At 42.1% G+C, this 26,208-nt stretch overlaps 1 protein-coding gene across 2 annotated transcripts in view; it reads right to left on the bottom strand.

The window, feature by feature from the left end:
• The window catches only part of LOC147148902 (cGMP-inhibited 3',5'-cyclic phosphodiesterase 3A-like), a 67,022-nt gene continuing 40,814 nt past the window's right edge, over nt 1–26,208 (bottom strand). Inside the window, exons 2-14 of one of the 2 annotated variants that reach the window (XM_086027750.1) lie at nt 25,680–25,730; nt 16,815–17,075; nt 13,815–13,972; nt 7,855–7,928; nt 6,086–6,237; nt 5,828–5,965; nt 5,066–5,177; nt 4,751–4,864; nt 3,469–3,668; nt 2,345–2,548; nt 2,014–2,175; nt 1,684–1,936; nt 1–860 (exon numbers count right to left, since the gene is read on the bottom strand). In XM_086027750.1, coding sequence (XP_085883876.1) covers nt 574–860; nt 1,684–1,936; nt 2,014–2,175; nt 2,345–2,548; nt 3,469–3,668; nt 4,751–4,864; nt 5,066–5,177; nt 5,828–5,965; nt 6,086–6,237; nt 7,855–7,928; nt 13,815–13,972; nt 16,815–17,075; nt 25,680–25,730 — 2,166 coding nt within the window. In that variant the 3' untranslated portion in view covers nt 1–573. The remainder of the gene's footprint in view (nt 861–1,683; nt 1,937–2,013; nt 2,176–2,344; nt 2,549–3,468; nt 3,669–4,750; nt 4,865–5,065; nt 5,178–5,827; nt 5,966–6,085; nt 6,238–7,854; nt 7,929–13,814; nt 13,973–16,814; nt 17,076–25,679; nt 25,731–26,208) is intronic. The other variant, XM_086027751.1, reaches the window with a different exon arrangement.

The following is a 26,208-nucleotide window of genomic DNA, read 5'->3' as shown; positions in this document are numbered from 1 at the left end:
TATCATTTATAAATATTTATTGTGTGAGTGATTCATGTCAGCCGAGGTTCAAGGAATGACAGTTACACCAATGTTCCTCATTTGATTGGCTTCTTTTTATATGCCATAAACATATATGGCCTTGTGACCTCCACTCAAAAAAACTGCTGCTGAAATTGAAGCACAAGTACAAGTAACTGGGACGTCGATATAATTGCATTCAGAAAATAATTGTGTATAAATTGGCAGCAAATTTCTTCAGTCCCGTGTTACCACAATGTGATTGAGGTCTGTGTAGCCAGTCTGCTTCTTCTCTTGACAGTTACAAAAGAGTCTGTATTCCAAAGTACATGCATAATCTCGTATTGCAAGATGGAAAGCTCCTTTAAAATGTTTGGTGAACTCAAATATTTAGACAAAACGTGTAAAGCACAAAATTTCCCACCCTGTTTTTTTTTTTTTATTCTTAGGCACACATTTCCCAATCTACAGTGTTGTGTCTAAAGTGATGTGCTGGCAAAAACAGGATTCAGTAAATAGTATAAGAAAAAGAGAAACACTTGTCCTAATCCTGAAAGAGGCTGGATGTGGCATTCACTGTGGGGCTTCCTCCACTTCCTGCGGCGACGCAGGCCAGTCTGGCTCCTCTACTCCTTCCTCGGGATCCTCCCCTTCAACCAGCTCCTCTCTGCTGCCTGGCTCCTCTTCCTCCTCGTGAGTAGCCAAAATGGGCTCCGCTACACTGTTCACGTGGACCGACTCTGCTCCTTGGCCCTGCTTCTGGTCCTCCTCCGCGATCACTTTCTTCCACATCTCGTGGTTCTCCAGCAGGTGATGGGTGATCTGACAGAACACTTTCCTCCTCTTCTTGGCTGCTTTCTCTAAAAAACAAACAAACAAACAAAAAAAGACTGATTAAACCTGAAATAAACAGTTAACTATCTATTGAATGACATTGAATCTATGGAAACATTTTTTTTTTTAAGAATATGTTCTTTGCAGGCCCATTAGTTGAAACACAGCATTCGGATTAATATTGCGTTTGTGGAATATAAATTAAGCAACAAAATCCACCCCTTTTTAGCCATCTCTGAGGGCAGCCATTTTGTCACTTATGTCGACTGAAAATGACATCACTGACCCTCAGGGTTCAAATAACGACCAATCATAGCTCAGCTTCAGAAAAAAGGTGAGCCAAGTTTTTTTCAGCTTCAAAAAAAAAAAAAAAGGTGAGCCATGATTGGTCGTTATCTGAGCCCTGAGGGTCTGTGATGTCATTTTCAGTCGACAGAAGTGACAAAATGGCCGCCCTCTGAGATGGCTAAAAGCGGGTGGATTAACACAGTATAAATAGTATAAATTAACTTAACTCATATTTCATATTAATCAGAATGGCTTGTTTCAACTAGTGGAACTGCATGGAACATATTATTGAAAGAAAATATGTTTGGGTTGACTTTTTTAATTTAATTCCAGCATCCCTAATATTTTGAGAGATTATGTGTGCATTTCATTTTACTGTATGTCCCTTTTAAACAAACTAGTCAAGTGAATAACCATACAAAGAACCATACAGTACTTGGTTGAAATACTTGGTTAATATTTCATACATTGTGCAATGTCATTTTCCACCTTAGCTTTTTGTTGTTTCGGATCCGGTAGTAATGTGAATGTTAGAATTGTAATAAGACCACATAGGCTTACGTGATGACTCTGAGCTGGTGGATGTGTCTTCCTCTGCTGTGTCTTCCTCCTCCTCGTTCTCTGTGCTTTCAGGCTCATCGGCATCCGTCTTGGGTTCCACCCATCGTCCCGGCATGAGGCAGGCCGAGTCGTAAGAATTGCACAAGGGTCCCACGATGTGTGTGATGAATGACTCCTGGAGTTTGGCCAACTGTGGTGCAGCTCGGTCCATGAAGGGGCTGATGGGGAGACCCAGATTGGACTCTTCATCACCCTACATGCAGCATGCCCTTCATTAGCACAAGGTTATGGCCATAAATATGCAGCAGTGATCAAGGAGAGTTCTCCAACCTGTTCATAGAACTCATTGACAATGCCCTCTGTCCACTGTAGATGCAGGTCCTTACACTTTAGTGGCCCGTTGATATCAGCCAGCTTTATGCACATCTGGCAGACCAGTAACCGGTCATTCTCATTGGACCAATCAATGCCTGAAGATGGATCATCCCCCACCTAGGGAATCAATACAAAAATTAATAAGGTGACTGATTAAATGTGATGTCCATGTTACATACATACACACACACATACATACAGATTAGATAGATAGATGTATAGATAGATGTATAGATGTATAGATAGATAGATGCTTTTTGATTGTTAGCATCGAAAGCAAAAATACCTTAGCGTTAAACTCTGCAAGAAAATCAAAGTGCTTCTTCAAATCTGTGGCCAGTATGGCCTCAATGACCAGGAAACGGAATCGCTTGAACTCCCTGTGGTCCAAGTTGATGAGGAAGTTGAACTCCGGTCGGGACAACAAGAGGTTCCAGGCCGAGGCAGCGTGGTGGTTTTCCAGAACCGAACGGTCATTGTAGAGCACCGCCTGCACAAACACAAAACACTGACACTTTACAACAGTTGAAAATGTACCAAAGTGTATTTAAATTGTGGTAGAAAGAAAGGGAAACAATGACTGACATATGTACTTCGTTTAAATTATTGCATATGCAGACAAAAATGTCTAGTGCCATTATAATAGTTTACAAAGATTATGAGGATCTAAAAAAAATGTAAAAGCAATTCGACAGGGCACGTACAGACAAACAACCATTGACACTCATCTTCACACCTATGTACAATTTTATAGTCTTCAACTAACCTAACATACTTAGTCTTCAACTAACCTAACATACTTATTTTTGGGATTTCATGTAAACACGGAGAACATGCAAAGTTTATATAGAAAGACATGAGCTATGATTCGAAACCAGAACCACTTGACTATGAGGCAGACATGCTAACCGCCCTGTGTAAACACTGTGCTGCCTGGTCCATTTTGTCAACACTTCAAGAAGGACAGCAAGTATGATTTTATGCTGTAAAGTCGGCCGCAATTAGCTGTGCAGCAAAAACATTAAGGCTTCTTTTTGCCAACTATAAATGTTCGTAGCTCAGGAGAATTTAATACGAACATTTAAATGATAAATGCACCAAAAGCCTGAACTTAGCCAATAGTGAATCTGAAATTAACGTGAGGCATTTATACACAATGCTTTCTCTTGCTTGGTGCACTTCAACCATAGACACACACTTGTACATCTAGATGCTTTACTTAGAACAAGTTGAGTAAATAAAGTCATCTACTGTATTTATACAATATACGGTGCCATTTCAGTCTTACTGGTTTTGCAGCACTGTAGTAAGTAGTTAGTCCCGCAGGATGGATCACCTACAGGTACTCTGGCTTTCTCCTGCTGTCCATCAACGTGCATGCCCGTATGACAATTTCAATTCAAACTTTACCTGTGGAGCACTGGTAGCCACGAGGAAAGCGTTGGTCCGCCCGGGGTGGTCGTAGTCGTGCATGGCAGCAGCCACGTAGAGAGCCATAAGCTCCAGAGCCGGTATGAGGCCAGACAAGCAGCCATAACCATCCTCTGACACAGTGTATGTCTTTGACACCAGGAAGCCCATATGACTGTGAGTTATTCCGCTGTCGGAGTCTAGCCACAGGGGAGAAAGACAAAGGGAGTAAGGTGAAGAACGGTGTGCCACAAAGTGAGCACATATTGTGCATCAAGGGTTACAGATTCTTATAAACACACACGTACACGTGCACACAGACAGAAACAGCTTTTTGAACCCTCGAATCCACTCGTGAGTGGATCAAAGGGAAGGCTTTAGTAAGGCATACAAATGAGGATATGAAAATATGGTTGTGAGGAAATTCTAATCTGCCTGCAATTTCATGCTGTTCAGGACTTCAAATAGTTTTGCTACGTGAATGGAAGTGCCCTGAGCTTGAATAAGATAAGACAAACTTTGAATAGGGGGAAAAAAAACAATCCTGAAGGTTTCTCTTAAAACCATTAAAGCGATGCCTTATAGTTGGGCTCAGAGTAGAAAAAACAAATTAATAAAAATGAATGTATATTTGTTTAGTTAATGGCAAAACAAACAAGACTGTAAAATACGCTTCTTTAGCTAGTAGCAAATTCATCGCAACATAAACATACCCCTTTTCGAAGAACAAATAATGCTACACTAACAAATGTTTATAATAACCACCATTCCCGTTATATTCGCGGCTGAGGACAGCGAGGACATGTAAACTCAGTACATTACAGCCCGGATTTGAACCCCTAGTTACAATCTGCACAAGCCAATTAAAAATGTATGCCCGAAGACAGCTGGGATAGGCTCCAGCACGCCCCGCGACCCTTGTGAGGATAAGCGGCATCGATAATGGATGGATGGATGTGTTAAATGACTAAGAATTTAAAAAAAAAAAAAAAAACATCTAAGGATACATTTGGATGTTTGTCGGCGGCTCTGGCTTCTTCCCACATTCAAGAAGCTCGCATGTTAGGTTTACAAGTGAGTGTGAGTTAAAATGGTTGTTTGTCCATGTGCTCTGCGATGGAGTGGTGACCAGTGCCGCGTGTACCCCGCCTCTCCCCAAAAGTCTGCTGGGCACAGGCTCCAGCTCACTCACAACCCTAATAAGAGCAAGCTCTATAAAGCGTAATCCCCAAAGACAACAAATAACCTTGACAACATGTTCGTTGTATCCTGCTGGACACACCTGAGTCACTAGCAGAGCTGTGGTCAGCAATGAGGCTGGGCAGACCCGGAACCGGTTGTGTGGTGAGGTACCAGACTGCATGGAGCACATCGGTAGCGTGCACCCTATTGTGATCTGAGTTAGGGAACAACAGAGACAGTTTATCACGTTCCACTAGAGGGCAGTGTTGAGCTGCTTATCCCTCTTTATGAAGCCATAGATTAACCCAATTAACTATAACAAACAATGCAATCTTCCCGGAGTGGATGATATAGTATTTGGTCTTGGTTAAGGTCTTGACTGTAACATAAGAAGACGGGATTTGGACAAGCTTACATGGTATGTCTCTGTAACCATTCTCAAGGGCATGGAAGTAGTTCATGAATTCTTGGATCGGAATCTTGAAGGTCTGAAACAAACCGGTGTCCTCAAAAAGCCTGTAAGAGACCTGAGGGGGTAAAAGAAGAACATAATGGCACCACCATTTATCCAATTTCGAAACTGCTGGTCCTCATTGGGTCGCTGGTGAGCTGGAGTTTATCCCAGCTCACTCTGGGCAAGAGGCGAGGTACACCCTGTATTGGTGGCACATAATAGAGACAACCAACCATTCACACTGATGGAGAGTTTTAGAGTTTTAAATTAGCATAACACAAATGACAAAACCATTCAGCCAAGTTAAATTACCTCTTATCCAAACGAAATTTCAGATTTTACAGCATTTGTAACCATATTATATTGACCGAATGAATTGTGAACGGACTGGTGGTGAACATGTCTGCCTCAGGGTTCGAATTTTTGGATCTGGGTTTCGATTTAGATGTTTTAGATGTTTTCCCCGCGCGTGCATGGGTTTTCATTTGGTTCTCTGGCTTCCTCCCACATTTCCAAAACAAACTATAGATTTAGTGAACACAAAATATACTATAATTGTCCATTCATGTTAAGTGTAAATGGTTGTCTATATGTTCCCTGCAATTTAGAGGCAATCAGTCAAGGACGTACCCCACTTCTCTTCCAAAGTCAGCTGTGATAGGCTTCAGCACACGCAACACTCATGAGATGGATTAATGGTGACCCCTTGCATGACTGGCTCACCTGACTAAGGATTCGTCCACATTTGCCGTTAGTCTTCTCCATCAAGCTGAAGATGGGAAAATTCCAATTGTTTAGCTGACTCATCATCGGCTCTAAATCTTCCATTAATAGCGGCTCGGGGGCCAGAATAGGTTTGTCCTGTACAAGTCAAACATGATGAAAAAGGGGGAGTATGTTTATGTATATTACAGAAATACCATGTTGTCTACAGATGTCCCTGAGGGCCATTTAAGGGGTCTTTATGACTTCCCGTCTTACCTCAGGAGGTATTAGCGGGTGGAGGATGACATTCTGGGAGGAGTTTTTTCCTTCCTCTGTGTCCTCCTCTGTGCGTGCTACATCACTGCTGTCACTGTGGTTGGCTTCATGGGTGCTGTCATAGTCTGATGACACAACCACTTGATCCTCTGCTGTTAGAAGAGGCAATAACAACACATCACAGCTGGGTCCACCAGGAAACCTTCTGTTTATATATCTTTAGCGGAGGTTAGATTCGAATACTGTATTGTGATTTTTCTTGGGACTTAATTATTGGGATGAAATTACATGAGCAGTACACTATAATGTCAATCTAAATAGTTTAATTTTAGAGCTTATTATAAGCATAATCGTCATGTACGCGTTTTGGTACGTTACTGTGACTAAAAAGGGCCCTCTAAATCCCAAAGCCATCCAATTAATAGGATATGCAGTAGACTTACAGTCCAAGCCCATGATAATTGCGTGACAATTGTTTTTAGTTTAACTGCATTTTTTTAAACTGACATTTTATTGAATGGTTATTTGAACTGCAAAGTGTTCAGGAAAACAACTAATTCATACAATTTTTAAGGTTCCTGGCAAATTCCAGCATAATAAATGGAGCATTGTCAAACTTAAAACAGTGGCTTTGTCTTTGAGAAATAGTAGGAATGATGAAACTTTTTATCAAAGTTCAAAAGCTATAAAAATGTTATTTGATTAATATTGTCTACAGTCTTGTATATACTTCCAATTGTACTAATTGCACCAGAAGAGTTGTACAACAAACGTTAAAGTTCCAATAATAGGGTTAGCTAAAAAGAAGTTCTGAATTGCAATAATTCATTAATTTATGAATGCAGCTTGCAGCTCAGTATTTATTTTTTATTTGATCAACGTATGATCCGTGACATTTGCGAGAACATTCACACTGGGTTGCCATGAAGCTATTTCATGCCTTGTCGAGAGGCGCTAGCCACCAGATAGCTCGCAAGCTAACTGTCTCACGGAGGCGCCTCTGAGCTGATGCCGCAGGCAGGCGGCGAGCTTCCTCGCTTGGTGTTGTGTTGGTGTGTACGTCCATACAGCAAACACTTCAGGGAAAGTCAAACATGTATTAAACATGGTGGCTGCAGCTCACACCGGACGTTTTAGGACATACTGATGGATATACACTATATACCCACAATGCTTTGTGTTCCAGCATATTAGCTACAGTGGCCGGACTAACACAAAATATATAACATTTGTGAATTCAAATAGCAACACTGAGCTGTTCTGTAACTTGTGGCATCCAGAGCGGATGCTTTTTTGGGGGCGTAGGCATAGCTTGCTAGCAAGCTGCACACCATGGTGGTAGAAATGTACCAAGTAATTATAACTAGCCACTGATGCAAACGAAGGTGCTTTGTTTTTATATACAGAACTGGGGGAGAGGTGACGCATGCTGGATTCCGAAGTGTGTTATCAAGTGCCATTTTAGCACCCCCCCCCCCACCCGCCGCTGCTCAAAAAATAAAAATACAAATCAGTGACTCTGTAATTGTGATAATGCAATGCAATGTATTTTTATTTATCTAAGCACTATAATGCTATATCGCCACAATTCAGTACTACATTTTTCTCAGTCTGAATTCAATTTACAGTGTCTTTACATTTTTTAGCAAAAATGTCATAGCTTCATTATACATAAATAATTTGATAACAGATTTCACCACGCCGAGATTTCAAACACTGTCACAAGCACACCAAATTAGAAGTGAACGTGTAACCCTTGTAGAGTGTACCTGAGCGTGGTATCCTGTCTCCCTTGTCTATGGAGCCCTCTCCGTGGCTCAGTTTGATGAATGGTCTTCCACAACTGTAGACAAGAGGGATCGGATGTTGAACTAATTTTCTGTCATATTGAAAAAAAATATATATTGTCGACACAGTGCTTGGAGGAACCAATTAAAATCCAACCCAAGCCTTCAAATAGGCTGAGCACATTCAGCTGAAATGCACTGGGGGGGACAGAACGAGAATAGTACACATGTTTGCTTGTAGAAAACGAAGTGTACAAGCCTTTGCTGTCAGCAGCAAAGCTGAAGAATTGGGGAGCATTTCATTCAATATATCTGTCTTGGATGTCAAAGCACTTGGACGACATTGACAGCAAAAACTTAATGAGGGATCACTTTCAGTATTTTTTTCCCCCTGTCAATGCTTGAACAAACCCTGCTTGTGTAGATGTTTCAATAGAAGAATAAAAAAGATTAGTGGATATAATGGATGACCACACAAATAAATTAAAAACGACAGGCAGCATTCTCTGCTCTCGGTCCTGCTCGGAATGACACAGAGAATTACGAGTCCATTCTAGATAGAGTAAATCACTACGGACAGCCTCTCAATCAGCTCTCGAGCATTTCCCCATTGTGGCTATTGTCAGGCTGGAGGTGTTTCCAATTATAATACCTTTCCCCAAACGTTGTAAAACCTGGAGGAATTGCCTGCCGTTCGAGCATGGTGTCAAAAGGAGCACAAAGGCATGCAGTGTGGCTCCCTATCTCCCTCGGATAAATTGTTTGGTGAGTTGTGCCGTGCCCACCCTAGCCTAATGGTTCTGAGGCCCCAACAAAGAGTTCTGTTGTGTCTGCGCGGCCAGGTCGGACCGCTTCGCGTAATGTCTAGCAGGTGTGGAATATAAAATAGTTTGATAGTTTGGCGGGCGAACAGCTAGTGCATTATTGTCAGTGGGGTCTGCGCAAGGCAGGAGTGCTTGGCTTAAAAGGTTTGACTTTTAATGAAAGTTGAAAAACTGGCAGCCATGCTTCTTATTCTGCTAATGCAGCAGAATAAGCTCAGCGACTGACATTGAGGTCCCAGCGCGGAATGAAAATAAGAACGGTGGACGTGTTCACATGCGGCCAGGTATCAGGTGACTTTGCTTTTATCGCAAGAACATCCTGAGTCTGCACAGGTGACTGTAAATACACAAGAGTGCAAATAAGCCTGTCATTACATTTGTCGTGTGTGTGTGCGTGTGTACATTTATGTGTGTAAGGAGACGATTCGAGCAAGTCGAGAGTTGTAATGGAACTGCTTTATTTAACAGCGCTCATTATATGTCAATGCGGCGGACGTGAGAGAGGTCAGTCTCTGAACGGATGGGCGGAGACACCCGGTTCCATTGGTCAGCCCTTCGGGTTGCTGATTGGCTCGCTGGTTTCCGCTCCGCTTCCGGAGCGCAGACACAGCGCCGACTGGAATGTGTCCAATGTGTGGAAATTGACGTAAAAGCATCAGTCCGCGTGTGGAGGAACAAATCGCGCAGGAGGAGTTTCGGCGCTGCTACGTATGTGCACCCACACATAGGCTAGCTGTCTTACACAGTGAGCAGAAATTAAAGTTAAAGCGCCAGTACAAAAAAAACGCATGATTTTGAAGAAAGCGGGCAAAAATGACCCCGTGTACCCCCGGACTTTTTATAGTTTTTTTTGAAGCCTGAAACGTGGTAAAATGTGAGGGGTTGGCATGTTCGTGCACTGGGCCTTCCTCACTCCAACACTCCAAAAACATGTTCAGAGAATGAATGAATGAATAAATAAATAAGTATCACATTCAATTAAATGATTTCTACAATGATTCTGAGGTTTTGATGCCCGCTGTTCACCTATTTATAAACGAGTGTGAGACCAGCTACCCTGCGCCGGCATTTAGACATACAGTAATCTCAGTCCAGATGGACTTTCTGCAATTCAATTGTCACTTTACCAGGTAAATGTGTAATGTCAGCTTATCTGTGACCGGTCTGCAGTGAGCCTTGTGCCCTGAGAGAAATCAGGATCCTCTGACATTTGCGCCCCGCCGCAGATGCGCTGCCTATGAAAATAGAGCCCATCAAGTGAATTGGCTGTTAAAAGACCATTTTAAAGAGGGATTTGACTTCCATGTTATTTAATTTAATGTTTTTGGAGCACTTGGGCTGGCCTTTGCTCCCTCTCCTCATTCTCTGCTGCAGATTTGATGTCTAACCAATCACAACACACTGACAAACTAGCTTTGGTCCGAGGCCCAATCAGACAACGGCCAAGCCACAATAAACACTGTAGCCGTTACCTCTGCTTCCAGTAATCCACTCTCTCTTTGAGCCAGATGACGTGAAGAAGATAACAGCGCAGTGGCCGCATTATAACAAAAACATGTATTGCAGTTTTGAAGCTGATGTTATTGCTAATTCTAATTCTATAGAGTGCATCTAAGATGACATAAATGGGGACCGAGGGCGTAAGGATACAGGCCTAATGTCTAAATAAGATTGTCAAGATATGATGATGAAGCAGAGAGAAGGAAATTGAAGCCATGTGTTTATTCCCCCCCCCCCCCCCCCACATGTGTTCTCCTCAATGATTCAATAAATTATAGTCATGATTACCGCACATCATGCTCCAATGGTACAGATTACCTCAAGGCACTCATCTCATTAACATGACAGAATTGAGGAGGTGCGGTAAGTGAGTTGAATAAAGAGAAAACCTTCAAATTTGATCCTGAGTACTTGCACACTACACGTTTAAATAACCTTTACAGCTGCCTAAATTAAACAAATAAGATGAGAGCGCTCTCAGGCGCAGTGAAGTAAACCCAGAGCCACCTCGGTACACTCCAGTTTTGTGTTTGTTTTCCGCAAAACGCGCTCGCGACGGTGTAGCCAATGTGTGTAATAATTGTGGGGTTCTGGTGACAGGGGGGAGGGCTCTGGTGTTTGTTTATGCTCACACCACCTTAAGTGGCCATAGCTGGAGCCTGCTACAGTTGAGCTGAGCGGAGCCTAAAGAGCAGTGAAAGTGGGCCCCTGTGTACAAGAGCTGCTCAGTGTGCTTACATTTACAGAATGTGCTCATGTAACGCAGTCATTGTGTAAATACACACCCCAAACAGGCTGCTGACATACTTAGCCCCTGCATGTCTTAAGCCGGGTACACGCATACTGACAGATCAAAATGATTCAAGGTCCAATTGGGATTATCATGAGGTTCAAAGTGTTGTTAAGAGTGACGTTTCCCTCTCTGGACAGCAGGCAGTGGCCCACAACTCAATATCAATCAATAGATTAGTATTTACGATTGCAAATCCTTAAGTGTGCTCAACGCAGAGGAAAGTCAAATTTTATTCACTTGTATACACCCTTTCCTTAAACTTCTGTGGAAAATGTCATCAGGACAAGGAGAGATGAAAAGGTGCTTAATTTACAACATGGGAAAGGAGAGGACTTTTTCAAAGGAATTAGACTCCACTTTTCCAAACTGACGTCATTTCGCAACGGCGACATAAGTCTCTAGCGTACAACTATTTTTCCGAAGATGGACTATAAAAAGGACTCCTTTGATCCTTGTGTGCTTGTCATATTTATTTTAATCAGATTGTGGCCAACAGTGAGAATCACTTAAGAGGCTATATTTATGTTGATGTGAAAATTCACTGCCCCCAGTAGTCTTTTCTAAATGTGAAGTTGGCGTTTTTTTTTTTTTTTTGTGCGTAAATGATGTGCTATGAAAATAACTATGATAATGTCTAATATTAACGTCAGAATTGTGTGGTTTGTTACCCACAATATACATCAGCAGTTAGCACACACACACACATATGATAGATTTCCTGTTCGTGTGGGGGTCTCTCACATGTTAAAAATCTGTACGTGTGCACCTTGCTTTAGATGGACAAAATAAAAAATAAAAAAACCCAATGAAATAAATAACGTAGAATTCAGGCAGACAACTGTTTCAGGACACTGGTGGACCTGCGATTTGTTCATATTTACCCCATCAAAATCGGAAATACATAAATATGTTACAGGGTCGTAGTCGTAAGTAACATTGTGCCATTTTTTTTTTTAAAGGGAAGTCAACCCAAACATATTTTTTCAAGAATTTATTCTATGCAGGCCCACTAGTTGAAACAAGACATTCTGATAAGTGTTACATTTGTGGAATAAGAGTTAATCTACCCGTTTTTAACCATTTCTGGGGGCGGCCATTTTGTCCATTCTGTCGACTGAAAATGACATCACAGTTGCTCAGGGCTCAGGTAACGACCAATCACGACTGACCTGTTTTCTGAAGCTGAGCCATAGGAGTTGTTTTGTTTCGCAACAATTTTTTTATTTGATTGTTACGTACTGTTGAATATTACATATTTACTGTAGTTATCACTTGACATGGGGTGTAGCATACCGTCGCTGTCCTGTGAAAAACACTTATGGCGAATTTTTGATTTTTTAAAAATTTTCGTGTTTATGCGATGTCTGTAATGCGTAAACAGCATTCACGTAAAAATAATAAGAAAAAAATGGACCAACATGCTTTTCACAGGACAGCGGCAATATATTAGACTGATGACAAACTTAGGTTACGTCCACCTCGTAGGATCAGGACTCCAGCATATGAGATATACTGACATCTCAGGTAATAGATATTACCCAGAACCGTAATTGCTAAAATAATATTGTGTATGACATCAGCGGTTTTGCAACAGCCACCCCCCCACCCCCAACCCTCCAAAATGGGTCAGATTTCAAAGTTTTACGACTTACGACATTTGACTTCAGAGGTCCAATTGTAAACACATTTTGATAGATGGAATATAAAAACAATATTTTTATCCAGTAAATATTTGGAGTAGAGGGTGGAAACTATTGCCTAAAATGACAATGATGATGGGGGAGGCTACCAACAAAATTTAATGCACAAGCAAAGTCTCAGAAGTAAAGTTCACAAAGGCTTGAACCAATTACAAGAGAGAAACATTAGGGGGTGACCTATGGCTGCTGGAGTATTGTTTGCACATTGAAACAAAAGTACTGTAAGCCCCACAGTATGTCCTGTAGATCATACTTAAGCGCATGCATGCATACACACACACACACACGCGCACACACCCCCACACGCACACACACACAGCTGGGATCTTTGGAAATCAATCTTGACTCTGCAGCACTTGGAAACTGATTCAAAACACGCTCAGCTGTCCTGGATTCATCCAAACATAATAGCATAGTCACCACAAACACGTTGTCGAGAATGCCATCTCTGCACTGATCACAATAAAGCATGCCGTAAAAGAACAACTGTATTTATGGCCGTTACTTGTAAGAAAAGCGGCAGACACAAGCAGGCCAGCTGTCCCGACTTGTTTTGCATTACTTTCCGGACAAAATGCACGAGTCAAATAACATTTGAAGTGCAACCCAAACCACATCGATGAATACCATCACATGAATGCATCCAAGCTTGCTTCCAAACCTTCTGCCTCCACTAACCCACCACACCACACCACACAAAACCACACACGATACACATGACAGTCTCTTGGGCCCATTCATGGACCAGGCTCTCGTGCTATCTTCAGCGTTAATGTGCTGAGAGTTTCTGCGTGCCTTAGTTATTCAGGTTAATGCCTTTGCCTGTGGGCCTTCTTTCCATTCTGGCTCTGGTTGCACACGCACCTCCATTCTGTGAACTACTGTGCCATGACTGTGCAGTCATGCTGATGCATTTCGGTAAAACTACAGCCACACCGCTGGGAATAAAACGAATAACCTCGGCGTAACGTGAAAGCAATAAATGAGGGGTCCTGCGTTGCAGTTTAGCATAACTGTCTGGCAAAGTATGATCTAATGAAGCATGTGATTCTGGAAATAGAGCGAGCAAAAATGGCTCTGTACGACTCAAAAAGTGGCCACGCGAGACGTGTAGCGGTCGACTACCTGCACGTGAGTGTTTCGTGGTAGGGTTTGATGCTGGTGCTGCGGTCCCTGCGCACGGGCCCTGGCTCGATTGTGGGCAGGCCTGTGGCGGAGGTGGTGGTGGTCCACGTGGAGGAGATCCTCCTCAGAAGACCCGGGTGGAGACTCCGCCTCAGACGCTGCAGGCAGAGGGAGAGGAGCATAAACGCCCCCCGAAAAATGTCATGAAGAGATAAAACCACCGAGAGTCAGTTATTGCGTTTGCTCCCATCGTTAAGAAGTACGGAAGCTTATTATTGCCGTCTCTAGTCAAATGGATCGTCTCGGGGACACTACCTGTAGCAACACACAGATGACACAATACCCCTTGGTGTTTTCTTCTTTAACATCATTAGAAGCATTCAATCTTCTTTTGTCTTTCTCAAACATCAAGTCATCTGCTTCTGACACTCTCTGTGTGAGTCTTTCATCCCCCTGCTCCTTCCCTGGGAATCCTAGTACCGATTGCCCATGTGTGATGCTTCCATCTGCTCCATGCCATGTAGCAGCTTGGCAAAGAGGCACTAAACATGGCAACGTCGCTCCCTCGCTCGCTCAGCCTTCTGCATGCTGACCCAATAAACATTGGCTCAGAATGGTGAATGAGCCCATTCAAAGCAAGGTGGCTCACACAAACACACTTTCCTTCACACATGCTGTCGCTTTTTCTCAACTTCACTTCCATATTATTTAGACATTTTAAACATAACCAATACATATCCATCTACACTATATAAGCAATACAATCAGGCACGATGTTGAAGAACTGTCAGTGGTATTAAACTAACATGTTTACTATTGTGTTTGTACTCTAGTTTGAAGTAGTGGGTTTGTACTCTAGTTTGAAGTAGTGTAGAACTATACTGTGCAGATATTTTCTTTCATTTCACTTTTCATTCACTTCATTTCTTTCCTTGATCTCAAACTAGTCAATGGACATGTCAATAATGTACACACTAACCATTTAATGACATCCAGAGAAGCGTCCTTGGTTTACCATGGCCCTGAATTAAGACATTTCGAGGTTACCAACACTGCACAAGGTGGACAACCATTTACTCTTTTTCAATTGATGATTTTATATTCATGACCAGTGCTTTAAGTGGGGAAAAAAAAAAAAAGTGCTGGTACTCCCCTTATTCGACTTTTGCCAGATAATAAATAAATAAATAATAGATCAAAATAGATAAATAACTAATACCGGTAGATAAAAAATAAACAAATAAATAATAGCTCAAAATAAATAATAAATCAAAATAAATAAATAAATAATAGATCAAAAATATATAACAAATAAAAATATAACAGCTGAGACTTGTGCTATATTACAATCAGTGTAATTAACTTGCAGTCTCTTAGCATCCTAAATTAGCGATTGATTAAGATTTTGGGATGGTGTTGTGTTGATGTTGGTAACAACTATGTACTGGCAATGAAGCTGTGATAAGGCAAGCCGGGATGTCGAAAAGACAAGTCAAGCGAGCCATCACGCCAACTTCAAAATAAAAGCTTACTAAGTTTATCGCACTGGGTGGGGGGCGCGATTTGTCACACATGACCAGACGATCGCGGAAGGAAGGCGGGCTCCAAGTGCCCACTTTACAGTGGCCAACTTTACTCTTCTTGCTGTTCCTTATCAACCTACTTGGCTCGCGTCGGTCTCCTGCATGAAGTCTAAAATTACTCAGTTTATGCTTTCCGCCATGTAGACTGTGCGGATTTCCTGCGCTGAATATAAAGGGAATAAGAGGAGATGCTTTCACTGGCAAGGAAGCAAGTCGACTGTGTTCGCGCCCAAATCGGCGCATACGCCTGCTTCTGATGGCACGAAAGAAAACTCCACCCATGCGCACAGTTAAGACTACGCTTTGCATTGGACTTGCATTAGGCACAAAAATAGGGCCCAAAAAGTGAATGTGTTCTTAATACTTTTGGCTAGTCTGGCTCACCTCTACCTTCCCAGTCAGTGTGGATTCAATCCCTACTCAGTGACATTAAGTGTTTGATTTTAAATGCACCTGGTGATTAACTGGCGACCAGTCCAAGGCATAACCTGCCTTTCACCCAAAGTCAGCTGGGATTAGTCTCTTGCTCTCTACAACGCAAAACAGTATACTGTAAGCGGTACAGAAAATGAACGGATGGAGATGGAAGCTATATTTCAAACATTTCATGTCAAAGCAGAAAGTCTGTCTTTCTTGTATATGAATTAAATTAAACATGTTTGAAAAGCCAACATCCTGCTGTTCACCAGAAGCCACAAAGGCAAATGACTTTTATGTTTTTAAATGTCATTGCTGACTAACTTCCCTCCTGCAGTTCTCCTGTTACACTGACAAAGCTGGACATCGTCATTCTGGGGAGTCCCAAGAAATGCAGACTCAGTGGTCACTCCTACAAGTCCAGACAATGTGATCGGTTTCATCGAAGGACAGCCAGGATGGGTGTGGCCTTCAAAAACACTTTAAAAGATATCAACTGTGGCGGACCTCCAACTTTTTAACGCACACTCGTGTGTCTTATTAACGTTTACGACAGACGTATTCGCCACCACGTTGCCCTTCTTTCTTCTGCTACGCGCACGCATGCACACACGCACACACACGTCTGACTTCTGCACATCTGTCATGTTGACACAGCTGGGGCTATGAAAGGGAGAAGCAGGCTCCAAGCAGTAGACATGCTCTATTTTTCTTCACTCAACTCTATGAAAACACACTTCTTCATTTGATGCTAAAAGGTCTGAGAGGAGGCAGCAGCAGCAGCAGCAGCAGCAGCCATTAGCGGGAAGACGGCTCAAAGATTAACATGTGTGTAGAATGAATTGTGCCCTTTAAATCATTTGGGCCGTAATACGGTGGACCGCAGTTCCATCTAAGGGTAATTTCACATACTTCCCAAAGATAACTGTACATTTGAATGTTTGGGCCCAACTCCCTCGCTGTGATTTGCGCCACATGTTGCCTCCATGAATTTCCATACCTTATGGATGGACGTTTTCTCTCCCTTCTCGGGTCCCTCCTCTGAGTCGGAGCAGACGTAGGCATCTGGGGGGTTAAGCAGTGGAGCGAGGCGTGGCCGGTGCAAGGGCTGGAAGGTGAGCTGGGTGGTGAGCAGGCTGCTGACAGCCCGTAGTGAGGTGCACGTGTTGGAGGGTAGAGAGGGGTCAGCTAGCAGGTCTGTGATCAGTCCATGTGCTTCTCCCATCACCGCGATGTCCACCATGACACTGGTGCCTGATGACTAGAATGGAGAAATTAACACAATAGCAGGTGAATAGCTAATTACATTAGCCTGGGCAGTCATCATTTCAAGGAGTCACAAAAGCGTATTACAAGAGTTCCTGTGGAGGCCAGATAAGTTTATCCACACCAAATGGATCCAAGTAAGCTTTCATGGCGGTGGGAAGCGGAATTGAGAAGTAATTTAGCAAGCTAATGAGCGTTAAATAAACCTCTGCCGTTAGCATCTCTCAAGCGGCGTCATGCACGGGCGCTTTTTTTTTTTTTTTTTGTTTGTTTTTTTGGGTGGTGGGGGCAGACGTAAGGACAGAACCACTTTAAAAGGATGAGGACAGACTGGGTCGGAGGACGATCATTTTTAGGAATAATGATGGTGAGACAAGAATGGAAGGGTGCCCAGGTCAGCAAAAAAGGGTCAAGTGCTCACCTCCGTTAATCAATAGCGCTGCTCAATTTAACAAACGATATTAGTAATCGGACCTGTCTCTAAACCAATCAGATTTCAAATTTGCTTCACTGGGTTAACTAGATAACATCAGCATTTTTCCCTTCTGTGGTTGGCTAACATCAGCATTTTTCCGTTCTCTGGGTGTTACAGCTACTGTAAAACCTATCTGACTAACAAAATATATCGGTTGCGATCCACACAGATTAAATACATTTACATTTTTAATACCCCGCGATGGGGGATGGAGGAGAAATTGACTTCTTTTCTGACATACTTAAAAATCCAATTTCAGGGCAGACTTCCCAGAAAAACTAGACATTGTGAAGTATCGACGGTTTCTATAATTACAACATAAAAATGGTGGTATTAAGAGATGGATTAAAGTCATGATCCTGTTTTTGTAGTATTTCTCGTACTGTCTCTGTCCTTGCTAATCTTCAGTCGCTTAGATTCTGTGTATCCCTGTTTAGTTTTTTTTTGTATTTAGTTCTTTTCAAATTGTTGTTTTGACGTGATATAACCACTACGATACTATGCTGTGTACACACAATATTTAACTACAAGCTACTTGCAGACACTGTTGGAATCTTACAAGTGGGAGACGTTTAATAATATCACCAAGCGAGTCTGTCAAGCGAAGTGAATATGCATAATATGTTCGTATCAGTCGGTGGGAGGAATCCTCGTCCCTCCAAATCATCACTTTTCAGGAGACCCCGAAAAAACGGCATGTTTGTGTTCAACCGTTAACATTGCATCGACAAAGTGCGCAATCTATTTACAACACTTTAGATAGCTCAAACATTTGTAAAAGTAACATCCACATGTGTGGCTTGACCAATCGTGTTAAAAAAATATGAAATTGACCAAACTGTGACATAGGAGGTTTGGGCCCATGCAACAAATTCTAGACCTTATATGGCTTTGTAGATCCGAAAAGGCAACAAAAAATAGGGCGATGCACAAGTAGTACGTCACAGTAGTCTGGGTCGACATGCTTATAGATTTTAGACCAAACAAAATCAGGCTGAAGCTTGTTCAGCACATCTGTGCCGCAATGCTTAATGAACGGGCTCATTAGCAACGTCTAGGCAAAACAAAATGGCTTTCTTTATCCCTCCCGGTATAGCTGGTAACTTTCACATCTTTCAGAGCGTCTGCGCAAGAGAGCTAGAGCAGGTTTTGGTTGTCGGTAAATAGATCCACCAGACTCACCACTTCTCGATTTGCACAATGTTATCAGATTTTTCTCGCCCCCAATGTCACATTCCCTTTAACACCAGCTGCTAGACAGCCAGAAAGAAAAAGTATGTTTATGCTGGCTTAAATATCCTGGGGCTGGCTTGAGCACAACACGTGTGTGTGTGTGTGTGGGGGTGTGTGTGCGTGTGTGTGTGTGTGAGTGCTCTCCATTCAGCCCCAACATGTGGGAACATTTCACATGTTATTTTCCTTCCTCATATCTGATAGGTCGGCGTATATATGAATGTTCCCTCCTCGTCTACAGTTGTTGCCAATTTCGGCTCGTCCAATACAAAAAGCTATGTGTTCATCAATGAAGTTATTGTTTATCCACAAACAACTTATTTGCATTGCCTTTTTACTGTTCAGCTCACTGTATTGCATGCTGTCCACACTAAATGTAAACAAGTGCCTCCTGGGCTATTTAGAAGCTGATTTGAGAATTTCCAAAGGGGAACATGACTGCTGCACAACATCTGGTTGGAAAAAAGAAAACAATGACCCCTAGCGGGTCTCATATCTTCACACACTCTTGCACGCACGGACCATCTGGATCATCTGCAAATAAATACAGTGGAACCTTCTCATTAAGTGCTGCAAATAAATACAGTGGAACCTTCCCATTAAGTGGTGTAATTTGCAGTTCAACCAAAAAGAAAAATATGCATCAAAATTGTAACAAAAATTATTAGATTATTAGTATTTTATCATTAGATTATAATTAGGTTATACAAATACCATTAATGGCAGGCATTTTTGTAAATTTAGACTTTTTTAAAGGGAAGTCAACCCCCCAAAATTATTTGCAATATTTTCTCTGCACCTTCACTAGTCAAAACTTGGCATTCTGATTGATATTGAGTTATACTGAATAGGTACTGATAGACTGACAGATACTGAATATGAGTTGTTAAGTAGCAAAATCCACCCCTTTTTAGCCATCTCAGGACGCAGCCATTTTGTCACTTACTTCATTTGAAAATAAATAAAAGATGCTCAGGGCTAAGATAACGACCAATCATGGCTCAGCTTCAGAAAACAGGTGCGCTGTGACTGGCCGTTACTGGAGCCCTGAGCAACTCTGATGTCATTTTCAGAAGTTGACAGAAGTGACAAAATGGCCGCCCCCAGAGATGGCTAAAAACGGTTGGATTCACTCTTATTCCACAAATGCAATTTTTATCAGAATCCCTTGTTTCAACTAGTGGGCCTGCATTGAACATAGTCTTGAAAAAAAAAAAACAATATTTGGGTTGACTTCCTCTTTAAAGAATTAACATTTGAAACTGGATCATCATGTCTTCATGTTGATTTTTTTTTAAATTTTCTGCCAGAATAAAACAATTGCTTTACTTCTCGGGGGTATTTTAGTAATGCCAAAGATTTGGATTTATACAATGAAGGAGTGGACAGGAAAATACTTCAAAACTGTTAAAGTATGATCATTCAGAAATCGAAAAGAGTCATGAAGGTCAGCTGTGCTGTTCACAAGCTGCATACACAGTCAATCATGGAGGTTGCCGGCAGAAAAAGTCTAGTCCCTCATGTCATTCATAACTATAGAGTGTATGGTGCATTTTAAACAAGGTTTCCAAAAGTACAATAAAACATTTTTGTTGGAACTGCTGGGCAAACATTTGTGTTGAATTAACAGCAGCTACTTTGAATGATGTTAGCCCCCAAGAGCTCGCAATAATGCTACTAACCTGGTGGCCTGTGCCAGCATTCTGTGCTGCAAAATGATGAATGCGCAAGGGTGATATTTGGTTTTGTTGACATGTAACATTTAAACCATGAACAAGTATCATTAAACACTTTTTTTTATGATCAGCTAACAGCCAAGTCAAACACGAGGCAACGCGTGAACATTCTGTTGTGACAGGGATGAGCGATGGCGGCCTGCGCGCTGAAGCATTTTTTTCTGGCCGTGTGAACTCGTGGAAAAGTGCGTCAGCAGGCGTGCGGTGGACCAACGCCCGGACGAGGGCCCGTCCGTGCACACGAGAGCCAGGGCTCGTCAAAACAAATCAGCAGTCACTTCTGAAGCCTCGTTTGTGTGCACTAACAGCTTTTGCTTACTTGTGTCTGCACACAGATCGGCACTCAAGTAAACAATGGCCAAAATGACTTGTTGAAGGTCCCGTGCCACATTGGCATTAATTTTTTTTTTTTTATTAAGATTTTTGATGTCCTTTTATAGGTCAGTACCATAATTTGGTTAAGGAATTTCTAGGATGCCCTTTTTCAAGCTATTTAGCTGGTCCTAAATGCGTAGCACATGAGACTGCTAAATTTCTTATCAATACTGAATATGTTAATGATAATTCTCTGATTGGATCGCTGGTCACCCTAAGTTGAATATGGAAAAAAAAAAAGCTTATATATTTTCACCATCCATCATGGATTATATATTTCTTAATAGAGCATGTGAGCGAGATAGGGATAGCACGTGTGTATCATGTGGGGCTAATGCTATTGCTAGGTGGTTCAGCGAGCACTTATGAGAAAGGCCAACTTCTTCTTGAAAATGATATTGATGGTATGGGAGCTCTAAATTCAAAACTGAGGGACAAATGGCGGGTCGTCTTAAAAATATTTGAAATGTTGACTTTGAAAAGAGATGTCACAATAGAGTGTTTGAAAAAGTTAGAGCTAGCTTGAGTGAGCGTTCCTGTCTCAACATTGTGCAAGTATACTCCCCTCTAATCGTACTGGGACAGTGAGTCCAATTACTTTATTTTTGCTGTAGATTGGAAACACTTGGTTTTGACATGATAGATGAAAAATGAGACAAGAGCTTTTGTTTCCAAGTACCGGTACGTAAGTTTTAAGTTTCATTTTGTCTTATTAATCCCTTTAGTCTCCTCTTTAGAAGGTAAAATACATGCTCTTTTGGTTTTAAGTCTGGAGAACGAATAAAGCAGTCTAAAACATTTCAACTCCTTTGCTGTTTTGAGTCATTGTCTTTCTTGGTCATCTGGTCACCCGGGGGACAAACAAAGCAATCACTCGGTGCATCAAAACAAAGGACGACTTCATTATTTGGTGCATGTGGTGCATCTCTTTGTGTTTTTAGCTAAGTCACATGGGATAATTTTGTATGACTAACATTTTCATCCTTGGCTATGATTATGTTGAATGATGATTATTAATGGGATACACAATAACAGGTCACATATTTGCTATTTCTGATCAGGTCCTCATTGTGCACTTTTAACCTCTTGGCTCGGCCATCTAAACAGGCCATCCACGGAGCCTGCAGTAAACGGACAGTGATGTGTGGGATTGTTGAAATTGTGCAATAGTGAGAAAATAATGTGTCCCGGGAGGGAAGTAAACGCTGGGACAAATGGCCTCAGGGGCCTGCTGGAAAGAAAGTGAAGTGTTTGATCTTCCAAGTAAACACATTTAAACCCTATAAGAAACTATTAGTCCTCACAAGGGCTAAGAAATGCACGCTACATGAATTTTTGCTCCCACTCATAATCTTGCAGAAATGTGGGACTACATTGAGCAAGAAACTGGGTCGTAGAATAATAACAATGACAAAACGCTTGCGTTTTGTGTTTTCTAACCGACCCCCCTTCACTTTTTTTTTTTTTTTTTCTTTCAGGACCAGTGCATATCCATAAAATGGTCCTGAATGGATTATCTGAAGAGTTCACCACTTAGAATAACAAAGCAGTGATATAGTGTGAATCATAGCAGAAGACTAGCACAAAGCTCCCTCCGGATTCTCTTCGTTCCCAGCCAGACTCGTCGAGCCAAAACTACACCCAGCACTCAGCTTCCAACTTCCCAAACAACCCCCGAGCCCAACTCCCTTTACGAGCTCTTTAGAAGCGAGCAAATTGCTCAAACTCTGCTGAACCCGGTTCCACCGCTGCAGTCTGGCCACAACATCTTGTTATTGCATGTTTTATTCAGGCAAAGGGCGTGTAAGGGGATGGAAGGGGATGTGGGGCAATCAAAATAAAATCAATATCATATAAAGGAAGTCGCAGTTATTCCACGAGAGGCGTGTTTTTCATGTGGCATTATTTTAGTGTGTTTGGCCACTATTACTTGTCATATTATTTGAAATAATCTAGTTTTATTACTGTATTTCTTACACTGAATTGGAATGTGTTTTTAACTAGTATTAAAATCAAATTTATGAACTCGAATTTACAAGTTATTAATTTTTTACTTTCACTCGAGTTTTATTTTTGAAAACTTCACGAAAATAAATTCACACGAGTGTAAATGAGTAGGCCTATACGCTGATGGGCTAAAATGCTGTGTAGCACAGCAATTTGGTAATCCAATTCAGATTAGCAGATGGTGCAATGTGTGTTTTCAATGTGCCTGATGTGGACACAGTCTTGTCTATTACTGCAGGTTAGGACACATGTTCGCTTGCTATAAAATATACTAATGCTAGCTAGTTATTTGCATTTGAGTTGACCCACCGTTTAGTTGTCAGATGCATCAATGTTGGCAATAAACACTTTATTATTTAACTCGGCCAATTATGTCACTGAAGTTCAGCACAAAATATAGGCTGAGGCTTAGATGGGAGGGAGCAACAAACTCAGACAAGGCACTCCGTCAACTTATAAGCATGTAACCTCCTTTGAGCAATTCATCTTATTGTAAGCGCACTGAGGCGATGCTTCATTTAGTTTGACAAAGTTAAGCCACACTTGTGATCGGCGCCAGGTGCACCCACGCGACATGCACACGTGCATTTCTTCTCCGTTGGTCTCTTCTTCTTTGGGTCGGAGGGCGAGGCACCATAATGGGAAGCCAGAAATTGCTCTTGCTCAAGGATACTTCGGCATGGTGACAACGGCCGGGAACGATTCCACAGCCTCTGGGTTTGGGAAACATCCACTCTACCACCAAGCTATGTAACACGCGGAAATGACGTCCGTTTGAGTCATGACGTCATCATGTGTCGCCGTCCAAAGTGGCTTATTCAAATGCCGGAGCAACTATGTCCGCTCAATCATGTAAACGGGATATTCGGAATGTTTCAGAAATCGGAATTTTGACTTTAACCCGAATATTGACTGCATGTAAACATAGTCACTATTGTGCTGGGGACAAAATGGAGGAGGCGGCACGGGCGTCGTAAAGTCGAAACGTCGTACGTCATAATACGCGGACTGCATGTATAGACTTTTTCCATATGAACTGTAACTTCAATGTTAATTCCTTAGCTAAAACATAGCCGAGACCTTTGGCTCGCGAGGGGAAAAAAAAGATGCGGTTTGCAAAACGAGTCTGCTAATGTGCAGCACGCTGGCGAGTACGACGCGGTGCAAATCAATCAAGCCCGCGTGCGAGCAGCTCGAGAGGCGGCTGCGTGATCCAAGCATGCGACGAGGTGTCACGGCTGCGCGGACAAGCAAGCCAAGCAGCCTCCGTGGGAAGAAATCAGAAACCAAGGGACAACAGCCTGCAGATGGAGACGCTTGCCAACAAAAGCGTCAACTTCTCACACGTCTTGTCGCTTGATGGATGCTTGCAAGATTCCACTGATGGACACCAGCTTTGCAAAATGACCAATCACAAAAGAGGACGCATCAATCAAACAAAGCCAGAGGGAGAGGTCATGCAGTCACGCTGACGTGAACTACCACAGTGAGAATCTAAGCAGGAAATTAGACATGCATTGATTGATTAGAAGTCATAGCAGAATTATGAGCGCACGTCATTAAAGAATAATTCATGTCCCCGTCCCAAAACAACTTTGCAGGATTTATTAGTGCTATCTAATCTCACGCTGTCGTCACCGCCTCTATTCATTTTGTGAGCCTGTCCTGCTGATAGCAGCGCCACGCATGCATGCACACACACACACACACACAAATGCAGCAAAGTGCTGTGCCAACGTCCAAGGGCATTGTTTGTTCTCCATGTCATTCACAATAGTGCCCCGTGGCTCAGTGGCAGCTCGATACATCGATGATGCCCAAACACTCGGCTTCCAAACATAGAGAAGGTAACGTCAAAGAGGTGCGTGTGTGTGCTTGGGGGTGTATTGGTCTTAAAAAAGATTGTGACTAGCTGGCTTTTAAAGGGGGTACTCACCCCGCTACCAGACTCGTACTCCACCCCTCACTAATATTTGAAAACGGCGCTCAAAGGGGGCGTTGCCTGGAGGACCAATGGGCTTGCGAGGGGTGAGAGGATTGGGTGTGGTATAGCTGTGATTGAGAGCAGCGGTGAGAAGCTATGATCTAAATAATTTCTATACTATGACAAGCTATGCTAAATAAACTACCCAAATGCTATGCTAATAAATGACTAACCTGAAAAACGGGACAGAGTTAACTTAACACGATCATTGAGGGACTGGCTAATACATGCAGGAAAGGAGAAGTACCAGTAAGTGAAACATTGCCATTATATTTTACAGTGTGTGAACAATTTTAAAAATAAATAATAGTCAATGTATTGATTTTCCAAACTGCTTCTCCTCACTAGGGTCCCATGTAAGATGACGCCTATCGCACCTGACTTTGGGCAGGAGATGGGGTAAACCCTGAACTGGTTGCCACCCAACTGTAGAAAATATATAGTCTAATTTCACCCCATTCAATCAAAATGTTTACATATGCTACATTTGAGCAGGTTTTTATCCACTTTGAATTTATATTTAACATAGCAATGATGATGATGATGACGCTTAGATCAGTGTTGTGATTTGCTGTTGGTGTCAGACATTATGTCCCAGAATGAAACTCAGATTTGGGAGTATACTTGACTTCCTTTCGGCTATAAAGATCATTTTCACTGACTTCATTCATTGATTTTGCAGATGACAAATGTTTGAAGCTTGGAAAACGTTTGTGCTCTGTGTGTGCACGTGTGTGCGTGCGTGCGTGCGTGTACACTTGTGTGTGAGTTCTGCGTCGGCCAACCCACCTGCGATCCTCGGGAGCCTCTTTTGTGTTCCCAGTCCGAGCGGGAAAGTATCTGTGAAACAACAAAGACAAAACTATTGTCAAATCACTGAAAAGCTACAAGATAATGGACATCGCACTCATGGGCCACAACAATAGGTACACCTCCGCCATCCAAGTATGTCAGATAGAAGAGCTGCACTAACCATGCTGCCTTTGCAAATATCAGAATGCGTCGTTTTAATGGGCACTGTCAGCGGGGTAGTAATTTACCACTCAGAACTGTAGTATACCAAAATAGTATTGTAGAACATTTTGGCTCATGTACTGGAGTTAAATGCGTTAATCAAAAATATTGGAAACTACAAACAACAGCAGCAATCATAAATATAGTCATCAAAATGGAGCATTATAATCTTTGAGAAGGCAATATTTTGGATTGGATATGATTATTGTTACTACATGCTAGTGTGCATTTGTGAAAAAGTGGAAAAGCCATGCAATTGGTAATACATGCAAAAATGAGTTTGTGTCCTTTTTCCCCCTACTTT

The sequence above is a fragment of the Filicampus tigris genome, chromosome 4, assembly GCF_054856515.1.
Source record: "Filicampus tigris isolate MCC_2025a chromosome 4, RoL_Ftig_1.0, whole genome shotgun sequence".
NCBI lineage: Eukaryota > Metazoa > Chordata > Actinopteri > Syngnathiformes > Syngnathidae > Filicampus > Filicampus tigris.
Note: the sequence above shows the minus strand (reverse complement) of the source record. Positions and strands in the feature narration are given on the sequence as shown.